Source organism: Cydia pomonella, chromosome 1, assembly GCF_033807575.1.
Source record: "Cydia pomonella isolate Wapato2018A chromosome 1, ilCydPomo1, whole genome shotgun sequence".
NCBI classification, from domain to species: Eukaryota; Metazoa; Arthropoda; class Insecta; order Lepidoptera; family Tortricidae; genus Cydia; species Cydia pomonella.
This window is the reverse complement of record NC_084703.1, coordinates 6348491-6369844: the sequence shown is the minus strand read 5'-3', so window position 1 is coordinate 6369844 and position 21354 is coordinate 6348491. Positions and strand designations below refer to the sequence as shown.

At 37.3% G+C, this 21354-nt stretch overlaps 1 protein-coding gene across 1 annotated transcript in view; it reads left to right on the top strand.

Moving 5' to 3' along the window:
- LOC133523662 (PHD finger protein rhinoceros) overlaps nucleotides 1-21354 on the top strand; it is a 58085-nt gene that overhangs the window by 21420 nt on the left and 15311 nt on the right. Inside the window, exons 3-4 of the mRNA XM_061859374.1 lie at nucleotides 7533-7727; nucleotides 11444-11660. Coding sequence (XP_061715358.1) covers nucleotides 7533-7727; nucleotides 11444-11660 — 412 coding nt within the window. The remainder of the gene's footprint in view (nucleotides 1-7532; nucleotides 7728-11443; nucleotides 11661-21354) is intronic.

The window sequence follows — 21354 nt, the reverse complement described above, 5'->3', positions numbered from 1 at the left end:
GTCCGTTGCTACATGGGAAACCGGTCGTGGTGGGGAGCCGGCTTATGCCTGTACCATTTGAATATGTCGCCTTGAATAGGAATACGTCCAATAATATGATTATTTACACATATATTGTGCCTATTTTTGACTTGCCTGCCTGCCCGGTAAACGCGGCGGCATGCCAGCGCCAATTCTGGAAATTTCATTGATTTTTCTGTTACAAGAATGCAGCTGTTTATAAATAGTCAACGCACGTATCGAAATAAATGCATTTGGCGAAGCCAAGATCGCCAAGAACATCTAAGTCGTGCCCACAGTGCCAAGGTCAACTACACCGTGTTTTTATTGAATTCCGTTAACTTCGGGGTATTGGTAAGTACGTTTAAGGAAACTACATGACATAGTTAATTTTCCAAAAAAAAAAGACGTGTGGCACTCGGGGACTGCCGCGGTAAAGCTATTGCATAGCATTTTGTATCAACTTATGCAATTATATTTATTTATTTATTTTATTTATGCAGTATTTCTTTTTCTTTGATATTAATACCACCATAACCAACCACCAGTAAACCAGTATAACGATATGATCTCAGTTGATAGGGATCTCGAGGTTTCACTTCTGATGGTTTTTCGGAAAAGACAAGTACGCTTGACAAGAGATAATGTAATCACTGGTAATTCGTAGTTACTCCTGGTATTTATATATTCCAATCGTTCACCGAGCGCACGACTCAAGATAACCAATATAAAAGTGTGAACCTTGTTTATTCATAGTTACGATACGTATACGGATTCACTTATATTGGACAAGTTGTAAGTCATGGGAATAAGCGCCTTCAACGGCGCGGCGGTCTTTATTAGGTAGCGTCAGGAAACAAATATTTATAAAAAATATACGAAATTAAAATAAATAGGCACTTTATTTATTTTATGGAAAACAATTTTTTTTCGCTAACACATTAAATAAAATATGTAAAACTGTATGTATTTTATATGTAAAACCGATAGTTTATCTATACAATTAAAAAAAATATGCGGAGAGGGCGGTATAAAAAGGAAAATTATAATGTATGGAGAAAAAAATTTTTCATAAAAAACGAAACCGAGCATCATTTTTAATTTTCACAATTCAATCGCTAGGCATTTCCACAGCTGCAGCTCGTTTTAAAATAGAAATAAGTGAAAGTTTTTTCTCTAAACATTATAGTTTTCATTTTTTTAACGTTAATACTGATTTTGAAGTTATATTTTTTTAAATCATTCCCTATCGAAGGCGAAATTAGCAATGTCCCACTTTTCTCGATTTGAGACGGCAGCGTGCCCTTACATTAGAATGTTCAATTTAAAGTATTCGTTCTGATTTTCATCGTTTTCATTTTCATCTCCTTAGTTGCTCTACAAAGAGGACAAATTAATACAAATACTCAAACGGTAAATACGTAGTTAGGGAGTTTCGTTCTGTTTATCATCAGCAGTTCCACTACACTAATTGCCAGTTTTTGGATGAAAATGCTTAATTTGTAGACAAACAATACAAAAATCACTATATGTGTACCTATAAGATTTTAAGTGTTCCCTCAATTCTTCATGGATTCCATCATTAGAACTTTGAACCCGGGACGGGACCATCGGCTTTATAGGCAGGGTCACTGCCCACTAGGCCAGACCAGTCATCATACATTTTACTTGACAAATAGAGATGATTATTATTTATTTCTTTTGTTTATGATAAAAGGTTAAATTTGATTGATCTAATATCTGTTCTAAATATTTTTTACACAGTTTTCAACATACATAAATACATCTTAAAACTACACTATAACTCGCACATTAAAATTGTAAATCCGAGCTCTCGTTAAAAATGTTGTCCATAGTTTTCCTATTGTTGTACAAGTAGGTACTATTTAGTAATTTTTGATGGACTATTCCCGATATTTGGGTTTCAAGTTAATGCAAGATATTGTTTTAACAATACTATCAGAAAAACTGGATTTTTGGTTAACAACCGGTTATTCGTATATTAAAATAAAAACCGGTTACATTCTATAGTTTCAAGGAATAGGAGCACATGATTTAAAAAGTTGCATTATTTATAAAAAAAATTGCTGACTCGGGCATGCATGCACTGCATGAAGCGGGCATGCCTACTTGACACTCGGATAAACGTGTTTCTCACATGGGTAATGCATTATTTAGCTGTCGCGCTCACTCAATAATAAGGAAATTTTTAATTTTATTTAGAAAAAATATGTTTTCAAATGTTATAATAGTACTTACGAATGAAAAGTGATACCGTGAGCTTTGTTTTTGTGCTTGGAGCTATTGAAGCACTGGAAAAAGGCGCAACACGGCATTCTTTGGCAATATTTTATCGAATTTGATGACAATGTTGACACTTCAGCGTCACCCATACGACTAATTCAATATAGGTCCCGGAACCTATATTTTGTGGCTCACGATCGACCGCCTGGTACCTCATCTACCCCTATTACGTACATCAATGATACATACAGATTACTATAAACAGCTGCTTATGTATTTGTCCGATTTCGGAGCAGCTCGTCTCGATTCGTGCGAGTTTCGTAGAGTAGTACCATAGAAATAGGATAGTATAGAACGACTGTCAAACTTCAAAAGTGTGACCAAAAATGAAATGCAAGTGTGTGCGTAAATTGTCCATGTGCGAACAAAAATAGTGATGTCATGTTACAACATATTAATAATCTATTGATGTTTAACTGCTTTATCGACTACTTTTTCAAATGTGTTTGTTTTTATAAAAAATGTAATAGGTATGAGTATTATTACTACTATTAGACCTTATTAGCGCCTTTAGTACCTTTAATTTTCTTTTACAGCGGACGCATAGTAAATAACAATACTGATAGTGATAACCGAGGCTACAGTTACAGTCGTTTCAGTCAGCATCAAAATGGTCAAATATATAGGTACACATGTGTCACAATGGTCAAATATATATTGTTACTTATTTTACAGTACATATGGAGCTACTTTACCGCACTAGTGCGATAATTAGCACATTACGTAACTATATCGAACATTTTAAGGGCCATATGTATTGTAATACATTTGCGAATAGTTAATTCGAAACTCGTGTCGACTTAAAATCGTATCGCCACTCATTGCGATTTTTTATTTTTCTCACCTGGTTTGGTGTTCTGGGACGTTTACTTACTTACTACTTACTCCGTTGGCTCAGCGACCCAAAATGAGACTTGGCCTCCGACACAAGACAGCGCCACTTTTCTCGGTCCTGTGCGACCTCTCGCCAATTGTCGACTCGAAGCTCGCGCAGATCCGCCTCCACCATGTCGCTCCAGCGATACCTAGGGCGTCCGATAGGACGTCCTGCTAGGCGACCCAGGTACGCTCTTTTTACATTTTTTCGTTTTTACTTGACTAAATTACTAACGTAGTCCGATCAAGCATTATGGAACCCGGCGCTGTCGGTAAAGCAGGTGACTCGCGTTGATAAAGCAGGTTTCTGTCGTATGCGGGTGTGAGTGGTGTAACATGTGCAATGTCGTTAACACAAACACATGCTAAGTGTTAACAGTAGGCGCAAATAGTTGACTTACCAAAGAAAATTTGAAATTCGCGCCTTTTCCGCCTGACAAGTTGTGTTGGGTGTGTATACGCTGTCTTGTGTTTCCTTGTGTTAGCGGCAAAGCCGTGGAAAAGTGGTTAAAATGTAAGTAATGTGTTGGAAAGTGAAGTTTAAATTTATCGCTGAACATGTGCATCTTCAAAAAAGGTATTATAACAATCGTTATTATTTTACGTCGGTTATAAAGTTTAATATCTTAATGATGTCTTGTGAACAACTAATTCCATACCTACTAATATACCGACAAGTTATCGATACAGTCATATGAACATTTTGTCAAGCCCTAGCGTAAAGTAACAGTTTAGGTTTTTACACAAAATATTCTAAATTATTGACTAATATCATGAAATATTAACACACAATTGAAGAAAAACTTATAATGAACTGTATAAATTGGCTTTTTACACTTTTTATGCTGTTAATTTGATATAATATCGTTACGAAAATTTCGCTACGATTATCATAATTACCTGTGAAATGAGTATTTCCCTGGGTTTTTTGGCCCTGAAACACAACAATCCGGCACACAACATGACACCATCTTCACTAAATTACTTACTTAATATTTATTTTTGATTTTGATTCTCGTATATTTTTAACGTTAAAAAATACGGCAATATGATTTTGGCCGCCTCGGCCGCCTTCGAATTCAAAAAATGGTTACGTTTTATCATATGTAGTCTGCCTCTTTCACACTCGTGGCTTGTTCATATACGTGATGGCTTCCCTTTCGCACACTTCATCTGTCTGTCAAGCGAAGCGTATGACAAGTCTCTGAGTAGTACAATACGTCTAATCGCACGCACACAACGCCGTGTCGAAGACTGCCGAACTGAAACGACGTTAGACGAAGTGGGGAGCGTGAGGTTTTTTCGTTACGGAATTTCTGGATTCGGTCCCCGCGCTCAAGGCCCGCGATAGAAGCTATGCAATAGCTTAAAAATATTTTTTTTAAATATTTTTTTTACATTTTTTTGTTATAAAAAGTAATTAAATGTCGCATATAGCTTTGTTGTTGCACGGGCATTACATTTATCTCAATCAAACAATTGAAAACTGTGACATGTCAATGTCATTTCGAACATCGATCGTCCGAGATAGTACTTACGTTTAGTAGCAAATGTATTAACCCGTACTAAACACTAATCAATATGTGAACGGGCCCTAAGGTAAGTGTACACACTCGTAAGGGCTTTATAAGATAAAAATAAAATATTGATTATCTCCGAAATGGAGTTAATTAGAATACCGGTGTCTTTGAGAAAGTTACTTCATTTAAGCTCAGGAATGCACCCTTGAAATTAAAGCAAATCAAAAAAAACACGGTGTATAGGTGTTATGGCGGACGCTGTCAAAGTAACCTTCACACTTTCAAGTAAGGTTTACATTAACTCCCTTGCGCCCGGGAGCTTGGCGTTTGAGTGATGTTTGTGTTTATGACATAAAGCGTTCAATGGGTTAAAGGTTAGAATTGACAAATCTGTGCGTCATCGTGGATGACACGAACTATAAAGTCGGGCTAGAGTCCGTATAAGCTAACTTTGCACCGATTTAACCCTTTACCAGGCGAAGGGATATATATTTCCCCACATGCGGCTCTTCAAACATGTGTTCTATTTTCGAGGAGTAAGACTGACATTCGATTGTCATTTTTGAACTGTCAGCCTGGTAAAGGGACAGCACAAAGTAAGAGAGTCCGAAATTTGACGTTAATGTAATGATGATACTGCCACACTTTGTCATTGCAAATACCAAGCAGAGTTAGCTTGGCCCGATCTAACTTAAATTTTGACTTGGGTTTGGAATTTAAATTTAGAGTACTAGCATAAAAATACAAGATGAGCAACCCTTGTCAGACTATAGGTCGTGTCATTCACGACGATGGGTGCCTTAACTCGTATTGTCATGGTTTTAAAGGTAACATTTGATAAATTTGCGCGTCAACGTGGAAGACACGAACTATATGTACCTATTTAAGCAAACTAGCCCCTTTTCACTAGACTTTCAGAATCACATGTAAGGATACGGAAATATTTTACGATTTTAAATACAATATTATTGGTTTTACAAGCATTCAGTACGGCTACAACTACAATACCAGTCCGTGACGTCACTTGTTACTATCATTATGGTTTCTATTGAATATGATCAGTATGTCTGACTGTAAATCGAATCTCAGATATTTTACGGTCTTTAAAAAAAGATTAGTCTATGGGAATAGGGTTGTAGGTTCTCAATTAGGTTGAATATTTATCCCTACTAATATTATGAATGTAAAAGTAACTTTGCCTCTCTGCCTGTTACCTCTTCACGCCTAATCCGCTGAACCGATGTAGGTTATATTTTGTATGGAGATAGTTTAAGGCCCGAGGAAAGACGTAGGATTTTTTTATTAATCATCATTCCACACTGACGAAGTAGCGGTTAGATGCTAATAATAAACCATGAAAAACGTCAACATGCATTCTAGTCATAACTAACTTGACCGTTCGTAAACCTTAAGGCAACGGTTTAAGTATTACCAAGGCTTATAGTTAACATATTCACCGCCATAGCCACGCTAGGCGGGTTCTATATTCGTAGGCGCTTTTCGCTACTAGCGCTTAAGTGTCATAAGTGTGTGATGCTGTATACTTCTGTTTCCTTGGAGTGTCTATGAGAAATACTCTGGAGTACTTATATGAAACTACGAATAAAATATTTTATATGAATTTGAGGGTAGTATATGTTGTTATGAATGTTACGATGCTATAAGGCGACCGCATCACATGAACGCTGCTGTGTATGATTCCTGCTATAAAATAACTCCACAAATACGTCAGCAACCACAGTGAAATCAGTTTAACGTACGTGATGAACACTAATTCTCACGCTTTACGTTAAGCCCATTGTAACTCACTGTTCGTGCGGATAGCACTTTTCAATGCATTCTTGCGGACAGTACTTTTCAATGCAATACCGCTTTTCTGAATAGGAAATGCAATTTATGAAGCTTTCGTAGGGACGTAGCAACAAACAGCACTTGTACAGTCAAGTGCAAAAATATGTATCGAAAGAATCATCTCATAAATATGATACTACGCTCTTATTACACTGGAATAAGATGCTATGGGACATATTTTTGAGTAAGATGTGTACACCCATATTTTTACACTTGACTGTAGGTACGCAGTTGAACTATGTTCCGAGGTTCTGATATGTGAACTAGGTGGCACTGCACGGATGCTTAATAAATAATGACTAGATCAAGCGTTTGAATGGTAAAACTAATTTGCTAATAGTCCCATATTGAAATCAACGAAATATTCAATTCTTAATACCTCATTTGTATGTGGGGATAAAGATGCATTTTGGGCGTGCAGTGCATGTGTTGTCCCAGGTTAGTTACACCAGCAGTACAATACAATAGCAACTAACGATGCAACATAAAACAATAGTCCACTTTAGCGGCCCGTGTGCGTAAATAGTATCCGTAGAATCCGGTTCATCAGCCAGACTAATGAATAGAATTAGGCCATCGAAACGTGCAGTCGAGGCTTTACCAAAATAAATACGTGACACGCCGTTGTTTTGATTGAGGTCCATAACGTCTGGCTGGTTATGCTCGCAGTTGCAAAAATCTGGCGTTAAAATACGAATTATTTGGATTTTCCTTGATTAGTCAGAGATTTCATTGAAAAAATTTAAACTATCTGCCTTCTAATGAGACAGATTGAAGTGTCCTGTGACTGTAGCAATGTAATCTTCCGTGCACGTTAACAGTATTAGGCGGATGCTCTATCTGACCCAAAAGATAAATATACTCCGAGCTGATTCGCTTCTTCTTCTTTTGATGTTCATGCTTACAGTGAGATTTTAGGGTGTTAGGTACCGTTCCGTCTACATATCTCCCCAATGTTAATCTCACCCTTACGCTTTACAGGAAGGATTTGATCAGCGCAATGAAGCTGCCGGACTCTGAGCCGCTCACTGCCTCAGAGTACTGGGTGATCACGGACACGTGGAAGCAGGACTGGGAGCGGGGCGTCCAGGTTCCCGTCAATCCGGACTCGCTGCCGGCGCCTAAGGTCCGGATCACCGAGAACCCGAAGCCGCCGGACTTCCAGGAGTTTAAATTGTGAGTACCGCGCTTTTTGCGCGTCATAAGAATCCACGGGTGCCTGGCCTAGTGACAATTTATAGGAACCTCCAATCGAAATAAAACTTAGGTCGCCAAAGACGTCCACTGACGTGCGTGGCTACAGTCATATCAACCTTCGTGCATTCCGGCAAGGTTCAAGATCACGTTCCGCACACGTTAGACGTGAGAAATGACGACGTGAGTTTTACGTCCCGATACATTTGTACTTTTGGATTGGCGTTTGTCGATAAACGATTGTCATCTTGGCTAAGCCTCTGGCGCGTATGCGCGATAATGTGGCGCGTTAACGAATCATCCGCTAACCGTTTGCGAAAATATCGCAAACTGCTACCGTTGTTTTTGTTTTACGATACGCTGCACGTGCAAAGCGTGAGCGGTTCGTGATTTGCGCTTTAGCAGGGCCATTCATTTTACAAATTATATTATGTGCTAATTAATATTTTATTTTATTACAAACGAAACTTTAGCTTGTAATACAGTTGTGGATTGTTCAACGAACCCCAGAACCCACCTCTAAGGGCTACTACTTGCAACAATTTATGCTAACTAATCGAATACCAAGAACACGAATGCAAGACAAACGTCTAAGCTCGGATAAGATAAACTAAATTTCAAGCTTTCTCTAAACTTACACAACGCAATCAGATGCCAGAACAGTCAATCCACTTGAAGACATAGGGGGCAGTAAAATGAAATCTGATGCATACCTTTCTGTCTGTATGTTATGTCATAACGTTCAAAGAGTTAACAGCAAATATATAACGACAGCTCAAATATATTGCAACACATCCTTACGGTGCATACGCCAACTAGGTGCTGCGCTCTTTAGCTGTACACAGTAGGGTCTTATACAATTTTTTTAAAGGGGCTTATATTTAATTTTTGGTATTCATTAGCCCCTAGTATTTTTTCATTTCATGTTTTGGAAACGTTAGCCCAGCCAGAATTTATAACTTTCCATTCAAAATTATAGGCAAAATTTTTGTCATAGTGTTATTGAAGTTACTCAACAAAGACATATAATTCTTAAATTTTAATTAAAAATACAAAACAGCTATTTCAGCCTTTTAAAACCTTACCGTCTAGGTACCAAACACCCTGTATAACAACTTGTAGTGTCTTTCTTATTACCCTGTCACTAAGCCGTATCACTAAGAACTATGATCAAGGGCAAGGGAATGTATTCTAGGAAAAAAAAGTCTTAAAATACATATACTAAGTAACTAATTAGAGCTTTTGTAACAAATCACACATATCGCAATCTTCGCTATATCATTCCCACCTTTTCAGATATCTTGATTAGAGGTTCAGCTCTTTATTCCGAGACTCGAACGTTTCACATCAGATCACACGGTTTGTTATTGCATCTCGCCAACCCCTCCTTTACCCATTCCCGTGTGTAAAGGGGGGCACGCCCTCTGTTCAGGATTACACTGTTTATTTGTCCTAGAAACTGGATTTCAATATAGCCTCTATGTTTGAAACTCGCTTTTATTATTTATTCATCTTATTTGTGCGATAGTCGAGATTAAACATCGAAACTACTAATTTATACTGGTATTCAGATTTAGGAATTATATTTGATGTATATTTTCTCGTCGAGATTACCGCCTTATGGAATGGGCTATGGTACAGTCACGTCTCAAAATATCTATACGGACAAAGTGCCAAAAACATGTATACACTTACACTACCTTAATATATGGACAATATGGTCGTGTATACATAAATATTTTGGCACTTTGCCTGTATCCATATTTTTAGACGTTACTATTTTCATGGTTGTCTCCTTGTCATAAACATTTACCAAAAAGCATTTCTTCCAAATTACTGTAATTTGACTGTCTCTTACTCCAAATAACGTATTAAAAGGGAAAATAAAGTTATCGCATACAATGCGTACAGTCAGCATCAAATAGATAGTGACTGCCAAAGTAACCAAATATATCACAACACAGCTTAGTTACTATGGGAATAAGGATGTGTTTCGATATATATGGCCACTTTATCCATTACTATCTATTGCTAACTATGTCATAGTCCATAACGTCAACGTTAATTCTTAAACCTTATTTCAAGGACTTAGGTCTACTAAAGCTCTCGGTCAGTCAAGAGTTTCGCTGTTAGTACAAGTATCGTTAGGTTCCAGGATTTTTCCGATTTGCATTGCGTTTCTCGAGACGGCGCAACATTGTTATTGCGTATTTTCTCAATTATTGCACTTGAAACTTGAGAATCTAACGAATGCATGTATTCAACGTCATTCACTCCCTCTTTTTACAGTAAGATTTTTCTTTTCTTCGCCCTGTTAGAGTTTTTATTATGTCCATTTATAGTCACTTCTTTGTAATAGATTATTTCTACAGACAAAGAGATCCCGGGCAAATAATTAGCGTTAAAAGTTTCGTCATGAATTTATGCTACATATTTTATACTGGTGCTTTTTGAGTTTAGTTAGTATAGTACGAATTTTCTGAAATGATTTTTTGACCTCAGACCCTAATCTGTTAAACAAACACCATTGTTTCTTTTATGCGCGCGGCCAGCTCCTGTATTAGGCACGAGGCAAAGCAACAATGTCCTTTAAAAAGCAACTGTCTCGTGATAGTATTAAAGTTCAAAACTATGGAATACTAATAATATGAGCGCTCGTCTGCATTGAGATGGTCGATCGTCCTACAGTACCAAAACTTGTATGAGTTGTTACATAGAACCTTACCGCATTCACTGCCAGCAACCCGCCAGACGGACAGTCCGTAGTCGCTTTTCGCTACATACGCATTTTCCCATTTTATCGGCTACGCTCGTAGCGCGTAGCACGCGCTGGCACTGAATGTGTTAATATCATCACGATACAGATGCTATTTAAACGAATTATTGCTTTGCCAAGTGCCTACCATGGGAACTAACCGCTCGCATAAAAGAAACAATGGCTTTTGACTAGCAGATTAGGGACTTAGGCGTAAAAATCATTTCAGAAAATTCATACTATACCTTTAGCTGGATTTGCACCGCAGGAGTAGCTAAGCGACTGCAGTGGACAAAAAGATCGCCTCACCATATAATTGTTAGGGCGCGTACAGTTAGTTTTAGATCACTACATTCGCTGAGAAACTTATGCTTCTGACTGTACTGTAAATATTTTACGCAGCATCCTACTTCCTAGTAACTGGCTTTAAACGTAACTGCTGTCAACGCAGTCCCGCGGTATTTGCTCAGCGTACATAACGCATATAACCAGCAATATTAAATTTGCTCAAAACCTCTGCTCTGATGTTATAGAACAGTTGGTAAATAAATACGCGGTCATGAGTTTATGAAACAGTATTTTGTTTTTAATTATAGCATTCTCCATATATCCGTTATGAACTTATAAATAAACATTTACTTCACCAGTGTTTCAATACGACCTTTTGAAGACCTTTTGGAATTTGGCAAAAGGCATCGAGATGTTATTACTATAGATTAGCCATACCAAACGATGAATTAGTCGCAATCGCAACCTGTACACGCGACCAAAACGACGTAAGTGCCGTAAAAATTGATGGCGCTTACGCGTTTAGGTTGCGAGATTCACGCTCCGCTTCTATCGGTTTGTTACAAAACAACAACAACTCATGGCGCAAAATATCAACGTTGAAAGGCCCTTTCGGTGACTGTATAACATTTCTAAGTAACTTCTCCGTCCACAGGCCTAAAGACAAGTACATCCACTTGAGCCGCGACGCGACTTACGCGCCAGACAAGCACACGATCACCACCGCGCTCGCACGTGCGGAGGCGGCGTGCTCGTACGACCTGGACGCCACCGACACCGCATGGCTCAAGCTGCTGAACGCCGAGCGGGCGCGCGCCGGCGCCGGGCCCATCACGGAGGATCAGCTCGAGAAGGTCATCGAGGAATTGGAGGTTAGTTGTAGTTGTTCTATCACACTGCGCTTGATAACCAACCTGATACGCGTGGCACGCGCCTGGCGTAGGCGGCTCACGCGAGTGGCACGACAATGAAATCGAGGATTTATAGTAAGCTAGAAATCTATACGTAAGTGATATGGAGTGACCAATGGCAACATTGTTTCCAAAGCAATTATCGCAAAAGAAGATTCATACTTCACATAACCAACGATATTTATAAATGAAATATATATCCGGGAGAATGCATTCTCGCTTGGCTCTAAGAAAATCGTATGCATGCGATATATGGGATGCAATCTGAAACGAGGTTTCGAAATTAAACTATGATACTGAATTGAAAGGAAAACTTGATGATTATCATAGACTTCGCACCCTGCACAACACACGAATTCAACTAATTACTAAAATGTCAGCAAAGTAGTTGGACACTTGTGCATTTGCACGCTTGCATACCTACTCGTATAAGTCCGTAAATGTACATTCTGATATCACGAGAAAGTTCACCGCGTACTGATAGAAATGGAATCAATTGCTATAAAAAAAGGCAAAAATGATGATTTCTGTATTTTTTTTTCCAAAATCTGTAGATGTCTGTCATCCTTAATTAAAAAGTTAGGGAAGGTCTCCTAAGACCATTTTTGCGTAGCAGCTTGGTAGCTGTCTAAGCTGCCCTCAGTCCCTATTTAAAAATTTCACCTTGTAAAACCACCACTATTAGTATACACCGATGGTCATTTATTTATTTCTTTTCTCTCATTTAAGGGTGTTAGTATTTGTTTCTCATATAATTAATTATTAATCGTATATCATAGTCGGACTGTTCGCATGACTCGGATCTCTTTCGTGAGCTCACATCGAATGCGCTCGTTAATAATGTATTTTCCATCTCGTTATTTGCGGTCGTCGGCATGTCCGTGCGATCAAAGTAAAATGAGTAGTTTCACTTCAGACAATTAATACTTCTAGATTCAGACAAAGTTATACTGGTAAACCTTAATATAAATATTTAAAATATACTGTTATAGGCTTCTGTAAATGGGTTAGTTACTGTTTGAATTAAAAACTTATTTTGTAATATTTGAAAAAATATATTTTGCTGTAAAAAGCAAAATCAACATTTTAGTTATGCGCAAAAAAAAGTAGAACCAGTTAAGGGTTAAGTTACTAGGGTACTTCATAGTGTAGTTCCTCTAAATATTTCTTAAAGATTTCATAGTGCCTTAGATTAAACTGGTGTAACCTACCATGTAACCATTTTAACAAAAAATCGCCAGCAAACATCAGCTCACTCTAGCTAACGTCATGTAAACGACAAGAGATGCTACTTCTCTCCATTAACTTTTTCATGATGCACCCCGGTGTTTGGTAACCGACTATTACGATCGTCCTTTGCAATTTCCAGTCGGTTTCAAATACTGCCCGCCTTTCGTAGGGAGGCAGAATAATTGTGTGTCCAAAGGGTGGGAGGTTAGGGGGGATAGAAGGAAATACACAAATAATATTTGACTAATCCATTACGAACTAGGTTGCCAGGTTCCAGTATGCCTTTAATTGTACTATTTCTTGTTGGGTGGTTGAAATTAGAGTAAAATGGTATTTTATTCCGATTCGTTTCGTCGAAATTGGTGGTGTAACTAACTTGGCTTGGATTAATTTTAAAACGTTAATACGTTCACTGTCTGTATGGTGACTAACGCGACATTCGAAACTTAACCGGTACAGTCAAGGTAGTAAATATCGATACGGGCAGAGTGGCAAAAATATGTACACACATGTAGGCAATAAGGTCGTGCATACATCTTTTTGGCACTTTGTCCTTATCGATATTTAATACTTTAGACTAGACTTAGACTAGAGATTGATTAGGTTTCCTTCTTTAACTTTTGGGAACGTAATGTCGTTTATTATTCTACCGCTGTTTTGTATGCATAATAATATAGTTTATTTTTGACCGCATACAACATAATTAACAAGCACTATGACCTTCAGTAATTATTTAGAAGATTTATAGTTTTACCTGAATATATTGATCAAAGTTACGATTTGATCTCGTAAAGCCCGCGTACTTAAACAAGAATATTATTATTCCTTTATTTATTTCTTTTCTTAGGCTAGGATTTTTACAATATGTATATAAAAGTAAAATATAAGAACACTTATAAAACAATACAAAAGATATAAACACATTATAAAAAAACCTAACCTAGGGTGCCGCCAGCAGCGGGGCAGGGCCCAAGCTGCCGGTGGTCAGGGCCGCAGACAGAGGAACCGCCGGACTATCCGCGCCGTGTCCAAGATCATCGCCTTCTGTATCTTTCTGTTATATTATTATTACGTGTACAAATATAGTTACGGTTTTGAAGTCTTATAGGAATAAAAGAGAGTTCCAAAAATTCACAAGATCAAAAATTTACTTGAGTTTTACGATGATTGAACTTTTAATTCGATCGCTAGATTAGAATGTGGTCACCCAGCTTAGCTTAGATTCAGCAATTGTTAGGAAGCAATCGAGTGGTGGAGATAGGTAAAACGGGACGTCTGGCCGGTGCATCTAGGTCGCAAGGTTATCCGCTTATGCCCAGACGAATCGCGGAATATACCTGAAGCTCTACTAAATATATAAGGCCTACTTGATAAGTATGGGTTATTCAGTCAACTAATAATGGAACGATTATAAACTAGGCCTGTGTGAGCTGTAGCTCTCACGAGCCCCATGGTTACGCCATAAAAAAATCATTATAACTGTATTGACGCAAAAATATGTATATATAGCTATCGAACAATCTCACCAAATTTCCCGAGAATCGTTTGCGAAATACTACTTGTAGAGGAGAACAGCCGGACAGACGTACGATTTTTGTCCCTAAGCTGAAACGGAGATCTTCGCTGTCGCTCGGTCAATTATTATCGAAGTCGTAACATATAAAAAGCGTTCACCATTTTACAGAAATAATTATTTGTCCGTGGAAGCAAGTGACTATTTGTATACAGGGTGTTTTTATAAAACTATAAAACTGGTGTGTGGTTTACATTTTAGGAAAGTAAATGGCACAAATTTTCGTAATTTTTGTATTTATTTTTACATATTTTTATTTAAAATATTTTAATGCTGCATATAGCTTTGTTGTAACACTGGTATTATATTAAACGGAACCAAACAATTGAAAAACTATGACATATTGATCTCATTTCGAACAGGGATGTTGCGAATATTCGATGTAAAAAAATTGGCATCCGTAACATCCTGATTTCGCACATCGTTAGCTCGAGATTGTACTTGCGTTTAGTAGCAAATGTATGAACTCGTACTAAACACCAATCAATATGTAATCAAGCTCTAAGGCAAGTGTACATGCTCTGAAATAAATTATTAATTATGTTCGAAATGGATTTAGTTAGAATACACCCTTTGCACCCTTGAAATTAACGGAGTTTCAATAAAAACACGGTGTATACACCTTGATTAATGAACGCTAACGCTGATCTATTTTAAAACCATTCTAACGAAAAAAAAACAGAATCCGAATAATTTATTTGTAAACATCCATTTGTGTCCACAAAATAACAAGGATAACTCGAAAAGAAAGCATTTTAATTAACCTTTGTACCGCGTCTATACCGAAAATCTAAAACGGTAAACACGGGATCAATCTCAAAAGCATTCGGTCCACAGTGCGGCTCTTGACAGCACAAGCCGTTCAAAGTTAACAGACAAAGGTAAAGCGGGCCTAATCTAATTGGAGGCGCACCGTTCAAAAACGATAGTTTCACAGAATTTTCTGCTGCCACTTTATTAAAAAATCCAGATTTTTTAAAATTATTTAAGCTCTTCTGTATAACAAATGATTATAATTGGATATAGCAAAATGCAAGACTTTGTAAATACTGAGGGAGTTATAATTTCTTTTAGAATTATATAAATTATGTAATATTGTAAAAAATCATCAATTTTTTTTCTCCTTTAATACTCCACGCACTAATAACTTATCACATAAGGACATGAAACAACCATCATCATCATTATATTTTTATTATTATATCTTTGCAAGTTTGAGAAAAGCACACAAATCTCGGCGAGAAACGGGGTTGCCGCGTATCCCTATCTATATCTACTTGACCTGCAACCCTTCGTTTCCCCGCCTCTATAGTAATGTACTAATAATACTTAAACGACCTTTCCGATAGCGATTTTCCAATATTCTGGTTCTGCGATGAATGCTATGTTCTTTAACAAAATAATCCTTCCATCTTTAACAAATCCAAAAAGCATTTACTTAGTTATTAAAGTGCCGTATTCATTTTTAAGTCCTTCCGAATATGTGTTATCCTTCTGACACACATGCGCTTAAACTATAGGCTTTGCTAAAGCTCATGCAACTCATCTTGATTGCCACTGACGATAGTGGTGATGCCAGATGATGTGCGATTTTAGGAAGAATACGGGTGAAAGGTGGAGAGCGGCGGTACGGCTATTTTTGAAATTACCTGTTTTTTAAAGTTGAACTACTCGATCACTTACCACAGATTTCAGCGAAGCGTCACTTATAGCACTGCGGCTGCAATAAAAGCTTTTAAACTTCAATTCTAGAAATATTCCTGGACTCTATATTGTTTTAAAAATTGGAGTCAAATAAAATAACTTAGTAAAATTATCTTACAAACCATTCAGGAAATAAGGACGTATGAACTACTGCAAATCCTATTCATAGCTTTATTGTTCACTAAATGGTAATAAATTAATTTAATTTCAACACTCAAATCAGGAATAAAAGGATACACAAACGCAGTGAAAAAGTATTCGGTACACAGCCTCTGCTTTAACCTATTGAGCGCCACAGTCGGCTCTGGTCGTCATCGGAAAGTCTTGCCAAGGACGCCAACGTCGGCTACAGCCGACAGCTTCGCCAATTGAATAGGAAATTTCGCGGAACTCCATAAAGTTCAGTTTCGCTTAAATAATCGCGTGTGCCTGGCGTCCGGGGCGCGGCATATTCCTTCGCCGTCTGGCGTTCAAGAGGTTAAATGCCGTAGTTTTAATATCACTGTAAGTTGCCGTTCACTTTTACAGCTTGCACGTATAAGAATATTCTTATATAGAGAAAAATTCACCTGTAATAGAATCCTTATAAGTTTCAAAGTTATTTAAAATATAATGTAGCGCCAGTTGGTCGCTTGTGTGACCTTTACATGAGAAACCTGTGTCTGGAGTCGATAAACATTCCTAGAACACCCACGCTCTGTGACGGTGGTAATAATGGGTTTTCTCTTATGGTTTTGTGGCTTAAGCCTAACACATGACTGAGATTTGAAAACAATAAGTGACGTGTATTGTCTACTAGTCTATTTAGGTGTATCTAGATAATGGATAATATATATAATGGAAATGTAAACAACCAAAAAAATATTGTATTGGCATTAACTGCTTGTCTTTCTTCTAAAATGAAAATAATTTCTGTCCCGTCTATTGTTTAGCTTGGAGCTGTTAGTGTATTTACAATGTGCCACATTTTGTTAGTCGACGCGACAGGTATGTCGCCCACAGGGTCTAGGAAAATTTTCTGAAACTGCATTTTCTGCCTCAATCGCCTACGCGTCTCGTCTCACACTTGCCGCGCTCGAAGATAATTTAGCGTCTCAAATCGATTAATGTATTTATTTTATTGCATATTTTATTGCGTGCTAAACGTACAAGTTCGCTTAGTTATAAAAAAAAAAACTGAATTTATTTCCAATTTATGGCAAACGATCCTTTGTTTTCTTGTTCTACCGTTTCTTAAATAGTGTCGATTTTATTTGAATTAAATTAAAATTACGTTATCACTTTAATCTATTAAAATAAATATAACAATATATTTTAACCTTGATTTTTATTGATTTACACAATATAGGTCGTTGGGTATCAAAGCGAGGCATTTCTGGGAAATCCCTGGCTGGTTGCATCCGGACTTACGTACCTAAAGGCGTAGAGGCGATCGATGCCAGTCCCCGTATTTCCTAATCCGTAGGTCGCAGGCCGCTCGGGGAGTTTCGACGCGCTATTTGATTTCAGTGCCTTGCGATTGCAGTCGCAACAGGTTGAGAGCCGGCTGTTATGTTTGGTTTTTAAGTTATCTTTGCGCGGATTTTTCGCATTGTGATGCACTTTGCGTTTATGAAAGAAGAACAAAGCCGGTAAAAAGCGTGAGCGGATTCTTTAGTTTTGGGAAATTGTGTTTTAATTAAAGAGCTAGATTTTTATTTTTGAACCGTTCAAGTTTTGGTAATGTGAACATTTGTGATTATGAACTTGAGAGGACAGTGGACAACGGCTTCTCCATACAAACGTAGTACCCATATTCCTCCCGCACATTATGGAAATAGTTATTTACGATTTAAGTGCAGAAAATAGGAAATTCGCAACGACTGGTGATAAATTAAAACACGACCGAAGGGAGTGTTTTAAATCGACACAAGTTGCGAATTACCTATTCGCACGTGTATCGTACTACGTTTTACGGTACATATGGCTCTTAAGTTTCAACATATGCACGGAAAGTGCTTATTTCCGCACGGGTGCGGGAAAGTAGTACCATATGTACTGTAAATATTCTTTCGCCAAACCAGCTGGTAACGGCTCTCTTGAAAACTGATGAGAATGTTGCATATTATTCACATGTGTAATCTGATGCAAAGCTTTAGTTGTTTCCGTATATTGGCTGGTAGAATTCACTTTTAAATGATACATATTTAATAACGTTCATTTGGAATTGGTTTGGTTTGTTTTTGTTTGGTATTTTACAGTTAGTATTTTCCTCACGTAGGTGCGTTGAAAATTTCCGCACCGCAACCGCTCGTGCCTTGAAACCCTCGCAACGCTCAAGATGCCACTGTTCGAACCAATCGCTACGCTCGTGGTTCAATTTTGAAATCTTTCGCTTACTCGGGTATCAATATTAGCACGGGCGGTTAAACAACAACTTTGCCCCCTTGTATAACAAACAACAGTTACACAATTTATTGAATATTAACCATAGGTATGCCCATTCGTTTTGACTTTTTCGATTTTTTCTTCATTCGTTTCAATACGTCGCAGGGCAAAATATATTAAATTGTAGTCTGTTTAACTAGGCATTCCAGTTTAAATGTATTTTAGAGCTATAAGATTACAAATTCAAATTTATTATTTTTTTATTAAAATTTGAATATTTCACAGCGAAAACTCCGAGGCCTGCTAAATAATCGAAAATAATCAAACGGGTATAGCTGTGGTTAGATTGCATCTAATTCCGTGAAACAATATTGGAAAATCGGCCAAGTGCGAGTCGGACTCGTACAGGACACCCATCCAAGTAGTGACCCCGACCGACGTTGCTTAACTTCGGTGATTGGATGAGAACCTCGAGATTGGAAAGAAATATTTATTTTATTATGTTTTTAGTATTTGTTGGTATAGCGGCAACAGAAATACATAATCTATAGAGATTTCTACTGGCTAATAACTATCACAGTTCATGAGTTACCTGGTGACAGACGGACGGACGGACAGCGGAGTCTCAGTAATAGGGTTCCGTTTGACCCTTTGGGTACGGAACCCTAAAAATGAGGAATACGTTTGTATGTAGACGCGGTCATCGTCCTTTTTCATCTTAAAATCGTTGTGCAGGGATAAGAGACTAAAATGCGGTAAATAAGTTTTTTATTATTATAGAAATTGCGCGTCTATGTTGATATTTCAAATGTTGGCAAACGAATAAGTATTATAAGGTTTTATAATCGGATTTGAGATATTTCAAAGTGCAAACGTTTATTATTTTATTATTTCTGAACAACGAGATCAAAACGATATCACCGTAATGGTACCGGACCCATGTAAGGCACACCTTAGTTTTAAACACAAAAGGGTAAATCCACGAGACTAACGTCAGTTACCAATTCCTTCGTGCGTTCTTACATTAATTAAGCAAATTTAAGTTTCCAGATATCTACATGTAGGGCTACGTCAGACATACAGACACTTAAATTTGCTTAAATAATGTAAGAACACACGAAAGAATTGGTAACTGACGTTACAGTCTCGTGGAATTACCCAAAATAGAACTAATTTAGAAAATAAAAAAAACCAAAATTTACTAATTATTAGAAAACGATCTAATATCTAATATTTAAAAATTGGGCTTTGTTCCATAAGTAAGGCCCAGTCCCTACTAGGTTACATGGGTCAGATACCTTACTCACAACGCTTGTTCGTGTTTCGGCTTATGTCGTTTTAGAGTTATTGGAATTCCGACTTTATTTCCATTGATCAAAGGGTATAGCCGGGTGAGCATGGCCAAACTGCTCTTAGAGAAAAAAAAATCCTTTTACTGGATTATTAACCTATATATATATATGTAGTGCTTTCACCAAAAATTAAGCCTCAAATGCTTCAGGTTTAAAAAAAATGCAAATTTCTTACGTAAAAAAACAACCAAGTAGAGTAAAGATTATATGAAAGATAAAAATGGGGTTTAAGTATCTTAATATACCTATGTGAGAAACTGTAAAACATCTTATAATTTATCAATACCTATACCCGTAACAGGTTTCCAATTTGCAATACTCTGTGTGCCTATTGTTCCGCATCCCATATAATTCGACTTAGTGTCCGCCACCCTCACTTCTATGATTTTCGACTGAATATGTTCATTGCAGGACTTAAGCATTTGAACGGTTACGGAGTAATATTCTGACTAGCACGTACAGTCAATACCGAGCGAGCACGGGCACTTATTCCGTAAATTCTTTTAAATAAATTAATAGCCAAGGTATATTTAAACAGGCTGTCGTAAAATATACCTATATGCCTTGTTGTTTACATTCTCACGCAGTATGCAGTTGCGCTTCGCTTTTTGTATTTTTCATGTCTCTTATTCTTTAATTAAATAAAAAAACAACTACCGATGGATATACGGAGTTGCATAGGGCACTGCGATCTATGATGTTTAGTTGTTTATCTTAGGTTTTTGCTCAACATGTCACATTCTTCATTAAAAAAAACACAAATTTGCACTAAACTATGCTCCGTGTAGGTTGAAAGCCTTTTACATTTTAAAGGAAAGTACATTAAAGAGCCAGTCGCTTCTCGTTATACTCTGCACGGCAAAGATAAAATTTCATAAACATTTTATAATCTTATTAGCTCCCCGGGGCCATTTTGTTGGCCGTTGGGACTGCATTTTTCTTTTTTCCTGGATAATGTAGTGAGTAATAAGCTGCTACATTGCTATGTTACTGATGTTATTGTCTTGTAAAAAAAGGATTAATTTAAAATATCACTTTACTGCATGTTTTACGGTTGTGAAACGTGTCAAGATTTAAATAATGTCTCTCGGTCTCATTTCTAATTTTTCTATTGCATTAATAGGTCCGTATAGACGACCGGTCTGGCCTAGTAGGTAGTGACCCTGCCTACGAAGCCGATGGTTCCGGGTTCAAATCCTGGTAAGGGCATTTATTCGTGTGATGAGCATGGATATTTGTTCCTGAGTCATGGGTGTTTTCTATGTATTTAAGTATTTATAAATATTTATATATTATATATATCGTTGTCTAAATACCCTCAACATAAGCCTTATTGAGTTTATTGTGGGACTTAGTCAATTTGTGTAATAATGTCCTATAATATTTATTTATATTATTATTTATTATATAGGCCCCGAAAAAGAACAAA